This window comes from Dermochelys coriacea, chromosome 3 (assembly GCF_009764565.3).
Source record: "Dermochelys coriacea isolate rDerCor1 chromosome 3, rDerCor1.pri.v4, whole genome shotgun sequence".
In the NCBI taxonomy this organism is placed as follows: domain Eukaryota; kingdom Metazoa; phylum Chordata; order Testudines; family Dermochelyidae; genus Dermochelys; species Dermochelys coriacea.
Window position 1 is genome coordinate 204132616 of NC_050070.1, and position 12670 is coordinate 204145285.

General features: G+C 39.5%; 1 protein-coding gene across 4 annotated transcripts in view; it reads left to right on the plus strand.

Annotated features, from left to right (window-relative positions):
* GPCPD1 (glycerophosphocholine phosphodiesterase 1) overlaps positions 1-12670 on the plus strand; it is a 74257-nt gene that overhangs the window by 30954 nt on the left and 30633 nt on the right. For all 4 annotated transcript variants that reach the window (XM_043512131.1, XM_038394146.2, XM_043512133.1 and 1 more), the window contains exons 6-8: positions 143-184; positions 1885-2008; positions 7398-7632. In XM_043512131.1, the coding sequence (XP_043368066.1) occupies positions 143-184; positions 1885-2008; positions 7398-7632 (401 nt within the window). The remainder of the gene's footprint in view (positions 1-142; positions 185-1884; positions 2009-7397; positions 7633-12670) is intronic.

The following is a 12670-nucleotide window of genomic DNA, read 5'->3' on the forward strand; positions in this document are numbered from 1 at the left end:
ATAGAATCTTGCAATAAATATGCTTATTCTTTGTCTACTTTTTTCCTTCTAAATTTTACAGTAGTTAAATTTTGACATTTGACTCTGTGTAAGGTAAGAGTACTAACTAGTTTCCTTCCCTTTCCCCTCCCTTCAATTATAGAAAATGACATCACTGTTGATGATGGACAGTTTGGAATCCATAGTAAGTAAGATGTATTAATTACTTTAAAGTCCTTACCAGCATGTATGAATTTTAAGAAGTCAGGTGTTGGCGATTAAAAATATTTTGAAATTATAGGTGTTGGCTTAAACAAAACATTTGCCAATGCCTGAGGGCCTGCTTCCGACTGGTGATGCCCTTTTCAGGGGGAAAAGCACCAGCCAGGTGCCTGGGAAATATTCCACTGACCGCAGGATGCTGTGGCATCGTGTTTTGGCCCTGATCTTCATCCTCCCCAGACTCTCCCCCACACTGCTGCTGTGTCAGCTGTTAAGTTTGGTAATATCTTTTAAGGTCTTGTCTACACTACAGAGTTATGTTGACAAAAGTTATGTTGACTATCAAAAAGCACTATAATACACACTCTGTCACCAGAGTGCATCCACAGTTGGGGCTCTAGCATCGACAGTGAGAGCAGTGCACTGTGGGTAGTTATCCCACAGTCCTACTCACCACCTTCTGCCGCTAGCATTTGTATGTTGGCAGAGTGGCTCACAGTGCACCGTGGGTTCGTGGCATTTTTCAGTGGCCCATGTTCACTGTGTGCTTACCATCTCTCTGTTAAAGGATCCTGCATTCCTCTCTACTGCTCTGTTAACTGTCAAAATTTGTAATGTTAAATTGAACATACCTGTTAAACCCATCTTGGTAAAATTTCAACTTTCCAATCTAGGCAAAATTCTTAGTCCAGCTTTAGAATAAACATGGACAGTCTGCCTAAATAAATCAGCCATCAATACACTACCTCCCCAATTGCTCTTGTATGTATGTGCCCACACTTGCATGCTTCATACCACGTTCTCCCTCACTTTACCACTTTTTTCACACACCTCACAGCCATGCCACCATTCACTCATTGCTCAGCCCTTTGACACTACTGTCACATTACACATCAGTTCTGTCCCTTCCACTAAATTCTTAACTTCTGTTTTCTCCTGTCTTTGCTTTATGCTTCCCCCGCCTCCCCCCCCCCCCCAAACTACCTCTCTTACTCCTGTCTTCAGAGTTGTCACTTCTCTTCACAGCCACGCTAATCTATTGCTTCTCAGCAGCTTCAAAGCTGCAGAAGCAATTTCTGATTATCTGATAGCTGGTACCTTGTGCTCCCTCCTGGCAGCCCCACTTGTAGCACTACTTTCCTCATTCTGAGAAGCTGAGGATTCTTCTCTACCTCTTGCCAGCACACACACTCACTCACGTGGTGGTGGTGTTACGTCTTGGTACTTCCTGCAATGCACATATATTCTCAGTAATTTTATTTTTTCAAAGTGTGTTTGTAGTTTTTTGACTGGTCTATGCATTTTTATAATTTTTATTTCTCTTACACTTAAATTTAATTGAGTAGCAAGTTCTAAAATGCCTAACCAGTCCTGGCTGGAGTAATTATCCCTATTGGTAACTTTTTAAAAAGTTAATATCTAGGTTTTTTTTCTACTGATGGCACACATCCGCACATTACTGCGGTGCACATAACAAAATTTATTCTGCACATGGGTGGAAAAAATTTGAGGGAACATTGGTTACAGGTATGGTAGATTGTGCCAAAGAAACTAGTTTATGTGAAATCGCATTATTTCAAAGTTGTACCAATATTCTGTTTTTTAATTTATATTGTTTCTTTTTTGAAAATCTCTTGGGCCGTATATAACTGTTACTACTTTTCATCATGTTTACTTTGTCAGATGGTGTTCAGACTCTAGATTCTGGGTGGCTGTCCTGTCAGACTGAAATAAGATTACGTCTACATTATTCTGAAAAACCACCTGTCTCAATATCCAAGAAGAAATTTAAAAAATCTAGGTTTAGGTAAGATCATCATAAGTGGCAATTTTTGTAATGTTAAGTTCCATCACAAGTTAAATACTGTAGTATGCTGGCATGCCTTGCATACCTCAGTTAACAGTTTTACAGCTAAAGCTATAAATAATACTTACAAATATGTATTACTGTGCCCTTCCCAGACATTCACAAGCTTTGCCGAACATCTGTTGGTAACATTAAATCAGTGGTGCTTCTTTCCTCAGGCTTCTCCCATTGCTAACTTTTTTTTTCTTCTTTGAACACTTACGTTAAGAGGCCACAATGAATGTTAGCATTCCATTTCTATAATGATCCTAAGCCTATTTTACAGGTACTTGTGGGGATGGGGATACTGTCATGCATGAGATATTCATATATCCTTACATGTGCTGTCCAATGAAACAAATCATTAATTTGGTATTTTTTAATGCTCCATTATGATGTTTTAGATGAATGTGAAAAAATTAATAGCTGTTACAATCTTTATTTCAGTTGATTTTACTGTAGTCTTGATTTTGTTCAGAGCTATATTTCTTGATTCTTCATTAAATATTTAATATTGAAAGAGTTCTCTTTATGGAAAAAATGAAGCAGTACATTCAGATGAAAGAACTACTTTGATTTAGCCCATTTTCAGTCTTTATATTTTTGATAGTTATTTTAATAGGTCCCTTTTCTGAAACTACAAAAAAAAATCCATATACAGTAAAAGCTGTTTTATCCAGCACTTCACCAGCTGGAAAGCTCTCTAAACCAGCATTTCTGATCTTCAATGACATTCCAGTTTATAATCTGGTTGGCATGGGGTGTGGGAATGGGTGCAGGGTGCTGGATTGGGGGGGGGGCACTCACCTCAAGTGGCTCCCCACAAGCAGTGACCTGTCTTGGTGACTCCTAGGTGGAGGTGCCCCAACCCGCTGCCCCAAGCTCCCGCCTGCATTCACTCCCACACCCCAGCCCTGCACCTAAACTCCTTCCCTCTTAGTTAACCGGCATTTTTCACTTACCAGCACTCCCCAGTCCCCTAACATGCTGGATAAAACAGCTTTTACTGTAGCTGGTATTGTAGCGTCATATACCAGGAAGTAAACAGACTGCTTTTCACAGTAGGTACACACATCCCTTTGTTTTAATTTCCCTTAGTTTATACTTTCTTTTTCTAGGGCTATGTGATTAGATGTGACTCATCTCTTCAGTTATATACATGCAGTGCTCAAGTCTGATCGTGTTAAGTGCAATTAGCTGTCAAATATTTTATACAGCTTTTGATAGTGCAGAGATTCTCCAGTTTTTAAAATAGCATATCTGCTGTGATTTTTTTTCCTCCCAGTCTCAGTCGTGCTGACCATCTGCCTTCCAATTTGCAGTTGGTTAGAGGATTGGGGTTATACTTGTTTACATAGTTAAAAATTTTATTTTCCATCAGTGTGATTTAGCCGCTGTAAGTCAGATACTGAGCCCACACCATGTGACCAGCTAGCTTTTCACATACCACCAGCAAGTGCTTTGCAGATCATGGGCCATAATTTGAGAGCCCTGTCATAACAGAACGCCTGGCTAAGATGGTAGGCGCTCACATCTACCCCCGGTGCTCAACCTTGTCATGAGGCTGGAGAGGTAATTGCCTTACTGAGAACAATTGCACCTAATATGCCCTTGCTCTGACCCAATACTGTAGCACCTGACAGTGTTTCCTGGGGCACACCATTGACAGGGCATGCAAGAGAGAGAAGGTAATTCTTGAAACCTGGTCCTAGTCTTCCTGAGAATCAGTGCACTGTCCTTTTGCTGGTTACTTCAAGGACCTCCTTGCTGTAATTGCTAGTAATTCAGGAGAGCAGTGAGAGGCTTTGAACCTCTTTCCCTGTGGTACATTGGCTCTTCTGCTGCCTAGAACCATTCATGTCACCAAAGTCCTGATGTTCATGGCAGATTGAATAGACATGACACCCTCCCCTCTCCCCTCCCCCAAAGATTGGGGTTCTAATAAACATATTGCAGCTCGATATCCCTACCAAAACTGGGAATTCTGGGCAGTGCCAGGTCAGACAAAGGAGTAAGTCTGCATGTAACAGTTCAATCATTTTAGCAAAAGTTTGGTCTCATGACTTATACCTAGACTATTTTCTCAGGAGGCATCCTCACTGGACAGTAGGGTGCCAGGGAAAGTTGAACTTCACAGGATTTTTGCATACAACCATAGTAGATGTTCTTGGGTTTTCTGGGCCTGATAAGTCTGGTGGTAATCTTCAGTTAGATCTGGATGGCTAAATTCCTTTTTTTTATTGACATGGGTGCATTGAGACACCTTTCACAGAAGGGTTCCACACACAAAAACTTTCTTTTTAGAACCAGAAATTGCATGTGTTAAGTAATCTAAATATCAGAAGAAGTGTATAATGCATAGAGGACCTACAGAGTTCTGGTATATGAAAGGATGGATGGTCTGAAGTCCATTGGATAGTCAGAACAGCACAATTAAGGTGCTTGTGGCTGCTCTTTCCACTGTCTAGGGTCCTGTAGTGGAGGGTCAGTTTTAGTCTCTGGACTGTTTGAGATTTTTTTTTCTGTGGTATTGAGGATACAGATTTGATGTAGAGGCTCTATACTGGCAGCATTCTCTGTGGGATTTGTTTGCTGCTTTTAGTGTTATGTGGACCTCTTTTTGTAACCACTGAGAAAAATATCTCCATTTACTTTACTTTACTTTATAATTGACTGAGAAAGGGGTTGGAACCTGGTTATATATACTTCCTTTGATAGGAAGCAAAGAGGCAGAAAACCTGTTTCATGGAATGATAATGTTTGCTGGATGCAACTTTGTTTGCTAGGACAGGGCACATTGGAAGCCAGGGAGAATTCTCCACATTCCATGTAGGACCACTTATTGTTTTCAGTGTGGGAACCTTCATAAGCACTACATTCAATTTTTAATTTTGTTTAAAAATAGTCTGAGGTTTACTCTCTTTGCATTTATCTTTGTGGCTTATCAATAACGCAGGATATATCTACTTGACTTCAGGAATATTAAGGGACTTGTGTGTTTTTGTGTATGTAAATTCATACATCAGTTGTCATATGCTCAAGGCTGAGGGGCTGATGGTGGCAATTACCCTAGTCTTCAGTTGCCTTCAGGTGACCCTTTAGGTTGTTGTTAATAATCTCCTGAAGGAGGCAATCTGTTCACTCTGGCACCCATTTAATTAGTCAGTAATGATTACTATCTTTAACACAGTGGGGAAAACTTTTCAGAACATCCAGTAACTATTTTTCAAAAGTAACTTGTGCACTTATAAGCCAAAATTAATCATTTTTGAAAATGGAATGTAATTACTAGAGCCTAAGTTTCTCTGAAAGTCTGTGTAACTCAGCCTGCATGTACACTACAAGTGAGGGGTGTGATTCCAAGATTGCGTAGATGTACTTGCACTGGCTCTCATCTGAACTAGCATGCTAAAAATAGTAGCATAGTTGCAGTAGGTTGGGCAGTGGTGGGTACAGTCTAGCCATCCCAAATACAAACCTGCCTGAACCCCATGGTTCTGTGTGATGGATCCCCGGGGTACAACCTGAAACTGTGGGACTGTGTGCCCCCTTAAGTCTGCAGCCTGGGTTGTCTCTCATGATGCAATGCCAGCCAGTGACAGGCAGTGAACTCCTCCGGGTGCTGTGATCGCTCAGCCATCAGCACATGGAGACCCACACACAGCTAAATTGTATGAAGGCTTTCCCAGTCATTCATGAATTGGAGTGAGGCACTAGCAAATTGCCCCAATCCCCAGCCTTGCAACCCTGAAATATACCATCTTATACTGCTCAAGACTCTCTTGGACAGTGCAAGCTCATTAATTAGTTCTCCATTCCAACAAGGGTAGTAGACGTGCAACATTCCTTGTTAGCTTGAGCTGAGATTCTCTAAGCATTTCAACCTAAAACACTCTGTTTTAGGTAAAATTATAAAACAGGTTTATTAACTTCAGAAAGATAGTGATTATAAGTAGCAGGCATACAGCTCAAAGTTGGCTGCATAAGAAATAAAAATAAACTCGCAATCTAAATTCTACAGACTAAGTAAGGGTGAGAAAAGCTGTTTGAATCAAACCTAATAGATGTTACAGGCAACTTACAGTTCCAATACATAGGCTGGATTTCCTTCCCAGCCTGGGACCAATCTCCCCAATTCAAAGGCTTTTGTCTTCCAGACAATCTTTGAGGTGTTGAAATGGAGAGGAGAGGCCAAGTGAGGTCACTGTCCCTCTTCTATACTTTCTTCCAGTTGCTAGAAAGATCTTTGCTGTGAATGGGGGGAGGGGGTTAGGCAGCCCCAATTGTGTATGTGTCCTCTCTGGGAGAGTGGATTCTTCTCAGTGGGTCATCAACGAATGTCTGGCTGGTCCTGATGTAAATCCATTTTACTAGGTTGTCACTGAAAGGCTGGCTGTGGGTGCCTCCCAACTTCACAGCATATTTCAGTAACACACACCAAAACAATACTTCAGATTCACACAATCCAGCAGGGTAGTAGTAATCAACAGATCATAACTTCTCAAATGATACCGCGCAAGGCATACTTTGTGACATGATTATACAGTGGTGATTATGGGGGTTCCAGGGTGTTGTTTTGAGGTACAGAATGTTCCAATATGTACTCGGCAGCTAGCTTGTGCTGCCAGTGCTTAGGCTGCTGTGGCTATGCTGTTTTTAGCATGCTAGCCCAGATGAAAGAGGGCGTGGATAGGTGTATGTGAGCTGCAGACCACACCCCTTGTTTGTAGCATAGATATATCCTTGGGGATTGTCTAGCAAACCAGGATGAGTCTACCGCATGCTATTTGCTGTGTGCTAGCTCGCCATGTGGACCCTGCTACACTAAAAGTTCTATAGTGCGCTTTGACATCCTCCTCTTTGGGACTGCAAAGCTTTTAGTGCACAGTAGCAGGTCCACTTGGTGTGTTAGAGTATGGCAAACTAGCACACTGTAGAGTCACACTGTGACTTGCTGCACACTAAGTCGTGTAGACAACTCCAATTCTCCTAAGTCATGTAGGCATTTTTGAAAATCTTATCCGGTGTCTTGAGCTTTTGTGATGTGCAAGAGCATAAACTGAGGTTAAAATCTAAATCTGTAGAGGTGGTTTGGAAAGTATAACTAGAGAGTAATGTCTCCAGGATGGGAGGAGTAGGGAAGTATTATCCCACTAATGTTGCCTTGAGATCTTGGCCCTCATGATGTTTATGGAAACATAGGTAGTACAATGGCATATAAAGTTTTTGTGGGGCAGAATCCTACTAGATCTCCTGGCCTAGTATTTTGTAGGCTTTTGAGTTGTTGCTGTCACTGAAGATGCTTCACTAATTTTCTAGCATCTGATTTGTTTTTCTTTTTGGTGCATAGAGTGAAGCTGACTCTAGAAGGCTTGGAGGAAGATGATGATGATGACAACCAAGATAAAACTGTTACTCAGAAAATGTCAAACACTCTGGAGATCTCCTTAATAAGTGATACCGAATACAAATCTCGGCACTCTCAACCAGAATGTGGTTATGGTTTGCAGCCTGATCGTTGGACAGAATACAGTATACAGACAATGGAACCAGATAACTTGGAATTAATCTTTGACTTTTTTGAAGTGAGTACTTGTCTGGTATGTGTTAGGAAGTGATGGGGTCTTTGGTGCAGGAAGAGGTAATTTTAAATTGCTGAACAGCTAGCAATTTTATTTTAAAAATTACTAAAAATATCTAGTCCAGAGAAGTGGTTCTCAGCCAGGCATATTTGTACCTCTGGGGGTACACAAAGTGTTCCAGGGGGTACATCAGCTCATCTATATATTTGCCTAGTTTTACAACAGGCTACAGAAAGTCAGTACAAACTAAAATTTCATATAGACAGTTACTTGTTTATACTGCTCTATATATTATACACTGAAATGAAAGTACAATATTTATAGTCCAATTGATTTATTTTATAGTTATATGGTAAAAATAAGAAAGAAAGCAATTTTTCAGTAATAGTGTGCTGAGACACTTTTTTGTATTTTTGTCTGATAGTGTAAGCAAATAGTTTTAAAGTGAGTTGAAACTTGGGGGTACTCAAGACAACTCAGACTTCTGAAAGGGGTACAGTAGTTTTGAAAAGGTTGAGAGCTGCTCGTCCAGAAAAGAAAGAGCAGGCCAGTTCTTCCTAATTGTTTCACTTACTGCCAACTCGGGGGTATGGGTCCCCCTGTTTAGTCAAGGAGCTCTTTACATACCTTAAGAGTCCTTTTGATTAAGACCAAGCAAAATAATCACTGTTGGTAACCAGAGCTATTTTATTATCAAAAAGAAAACATTAAACAAAATGCAAGTGACAGAGAGCAAGTGATAAACTGGTTACATCCATTACAATCTCTTCCATAAAGAAAAGGAGTACTTGTGGCACCTTAGAGACTAACAAATTTATTAGAGCATAAGCTTTCGTGAGCTACAGCTCACTTCATGACATCCGATGAAGTGAGCTGTAGCTCACGAAAGCTTATGCTCTAATAAATTTGTTAGTCTCTAAGGTGCCACAAGTACTCCTTTTCTTTTTGCGAATACAGACTAACACGGCTGCTACTCTGAAACCTGCAATCTCTTCCATATCATCAATATATTGTGTATTAGTAGTTAACTAAGAATGTTTATAGATGGTCAAAATAATTTTTCAGGGCAGGTGTACCTGTTGGTTATTAATAAATAGCCAGTCAGTTTGTAGTTGGTAAAGAAGCAACTATAACTACATCTTTGAAATCAAAAGATATTTAAATCAGTTACTTAGAAGAAGCCATTTAAGGAGCTGTCTTGAGACAGGCCAGTTAACCATTAAGAACCTTAAATCCACGCAACTCCCACTATTTGTTTATCAATGTTTATCATCTGTCTTCTGTGCAGGAATACATGGACTAACCACTTGGTGATTAGCAGGAGAAAAACTGCTAGTATTTTAAGTTGCAACATTTCACTATTTCAACAAAATCATTACAAGAGTGGCTTTTTTTTTTGGTTTTTTAAATCTAATAGTTTGGCAATGTCTTAGTTGAAGTTTTGGGAAGATTTGCCTTGGTTTGGTTTCTTTTTGAGTCTGCTCTATGTGTCTGTGGCAGCTTGTTTGTAGAGGTGGACAGGATGAGTTGCAAAGTGCTTGCTGTCTAAGCAGAGTAATAGGATGTGTGTGAGGGGTACCCCCTCCAGAGTTTTATACTCTTCTCCTTCCTAGTTCTGTAAAATTATAAGAGAAAACAACTCTGTAAGCTTGTTTAGATTCCAGGTTGATTGCTGTCACCCTTTAATTGGTTTCATGTCTTCATGGTAGTTCTAGGAGCCCCTTCATCTTTAAGAATATATAGTTTAATACGTATGCAATTTTCTGTATTTTTGTGGCAGGAAAGATTCAGATGGGTTAAAAACTATCAAGTTTCTTTTTATTTAGTCCACTTTCTGACAGTCTTTCTTTCAGTTTTTTAGATTTTGACTGGGAATATGTAATTTTATTTTCAAAAAGTCCAAACACTCCTGTTTCTTACGTTTTAGTCCTCAAACAGTTTTTTCAAATTAAGTAGCTCTTATAAAGGTTTCAGCATCCATAATTAAAGTCATTGACTCTTAACAGAGTTTGGAGAGAGAATTCTTGTCTTCCAAAAGTGGATGAGTGTTTGCTTGGGCACTGTCAGTAATTAATTTCACACGAATATAATTATTCTGTATTTAAATGGCTTCCTGAATTAGTAATTAGTTTAGCATCAAATGACTATGCTATACTTGTACATACTATTCATATAACAATATCAAGCAGTTATTGTATACAAAATATTTGCATATATACATTTTAAAAAACTTTTATGCCATCTTAATCGCTTGAGAAAAGCAAAGGTTTTTACCTTTAAGTTGAAACGTGAGTTTGAAGTGACCAATATCTTCTATAAAACATCTGACCATAAATGCTCTCAAAGACTAAAGAATGATGACTTCAGTTGATGTACAAAATGAAATATCCATATTGAAATTGATTTTAGAATTCTTTGGATGAGTTTAAACTGAGGTTTTTCTTTGTGAAGATGAGGGCTGAATGATTCATTTTTATGATTTTGGTTTATATCTTGGATAGTACATTCTAAGCATTACTTCTTTTTGCGGTGTTCTACATGAAACATCCTCACACTCTTTTATTCTACCAGGTCTCTTTCCAAACATAAATATCTTACAAAGTCTTTTTCTTGAGATAAAGATCATCTCTGTACTAACTCACATTGGCTACATAGGGGGTGTGTCCTAGTCTGTAATAAGATGCACTGATTTGCAAAAAAGAAAAGGAGGACTTGTGGCACCTTAGACTAACAAATTTATTTGAGCATCAGCTTTTGTGAGCTACAGCTCACTTCATCAGATGCGTTCAGTGGAAAATACAGTGGGGAGATTTATATATACAGAGAACATGTAACAATGGGTGTTACCATATACACTGTAAGGAGAGTGATCAAGTAAGGTGAGCTATTAGGCTTGAATAAAGGCTGGGAGTGGATGAGTCATTACACAAAGTAAAACTATTGCCCCATGTTTATTCCCCACCCCCACCCCTCCCCCTGGCTGTTCCTCTGATGTTCTTGTCAACTGCTGGAAATGGCCCACCTTGATTATCACTACGAAAAGTCTCTCCCCCCCCACCCCCCCCACTCTCCTGCTGGTAATAGCTCACCTTAAGTGATTACTCATTACAATGTGTATGGTAACACCCATGGTTTCATGTTCTCTGTGTATATAAATCTCCTCACTGTATTTTCCACTGAATGCATCCGATGAAGTAAGCTGTAGCTCACGAAAGCTTATGTTCAAATAAATTTGTTGGTCTCCAAGGTGCCACAAGTCCTCCTTTTCTTTTTGCGGATACAGACTAACACGGCTGCTACTCTGAAAACTGATTTGGTTGCTTTTTGCCAAAATGGTTTATAGATTTACAACTAGTGCTATCAAACAATTAAAAAAAAATAGTTGCAATTAATGGCGACTTTAAAATAAGTCATGATTAATCGTACTGTTAAAAATTAATAGAATTCCACTTATTTAAATATTTATGGATGTTGGGCATGTGTGTGTTGGGGAGGGAGTGTGCATTCAGCGCACTGTTTTTTATTGTTTTTGTTTTGGTTTTTCCCGAGCAGAGCACTCACCACCTGAATACTTGTTCAGACAGCAGCAGCCCCCAGCAGCTCCCACTCCTGACCCAGAGGCATCAGTACAGACAAGCTCCCTGTCCCTCCACTCCAGCTCAGTGGAGATTGGGTACACAGGCGGGAGAGATGGGGATACCCTGACATCAGACCCCCTGCTCTGCGCAGCAGACAGGAGGCAGGCTCCTGGAACAGCTTGGCCAGGGCAACTCCATGGGTTCTGGAAAAGGCAGGAGCAGCATTGGATCAGGGTAGCAACAGGAGGGGCATTCCTGTCCCAGAGGCATGCAGCTGCATCCTCCTGAACACGGTGCCCTGGTGTGCGATTAACGCTCATTTAAAAAAAAAAAAAAAAAACACCCCCACAAAAAACGCATTAATTTGTTTTGAGTTAATTGTATGCATTAACACTGATTAATTGACAGCCTATTTATAACCTACTGCTTTACAATTTGTAATTACTCTCATCAAATATTCTATACAAAGCATGAACCACAATAACACTTTTATACGCTTTTCAAATATAGCACAAAAGAAAACGGCATAGAATATTAAAGTGAAATAGAAGTTATAAAGCTGTATTCCAAAGTCTCCGTAAATGCTCTTGAAAATCATAAACTCGTAGCGATAGTCATGTTTATCTTTTCTAACACTTGCTTAGTAAATAAAGTAGAAGTTTCCTGGGATTCCTTTGGTTCACTTGAATATTTCACATAACGAAATAAAAATATATGCATGTTGAGGTACCTTTTTTCTATAAGCATTATCTGTATGAAAGTAATGATAAATATATTGTAAGTTTCAGTAAAGGCACAGGCAAATTTCATGACCTAATATTAAAATTACAATTTTTAATTTTTTTGCATCAATATTCAGATCTCTCCCCTACAATCTGCTTCAGTAACAAAAGGATTCAGTGTCAGTGGAGGTTTTATTGCACGCACAAAGCACAATACTGTTAATTGATGTGTTTGACCCTGTAGGCTTTCTCAGGCAGTCTTCGTGGAAATTGGTCTTCTGTGGATGGAAGTGAACTTCATAGGTAGAGTAGCTCCCCAAAGTAAACATTTTTTAAAATGTATTAAAATACCTGTTTTATATTAGTTTTCGATGGTCCCTGCAGGTTGCTCTTGATGTGTTCGTGTTCCTGCTTATTGTATATATTCAGTTTATGCAGGTACACTGTATTCAAGAAGCTGCACTGTGCCAATTGTTGGCCAAGGCCACTTGTGGGACTGAGGATCTGGGTAGTTTATTCATCCTCTTATTTCTTTCTGCATAATGGTCTGGACATGAAGTACTTGATCTAGAATATATGTAATGGAGCAATAGTGTTCAGTGACTTCAGGCCACCTTCCAGATAATCTGTTAAAGACTGGATTTAAATCCAGAATTCTCTCAATGTAGTTAGTATCAGACGCATTTTCCTCTTTTGGAGAATGAGTGTGGATCCTGCCTTCCCTCTCCTCCAGCAGTTTAT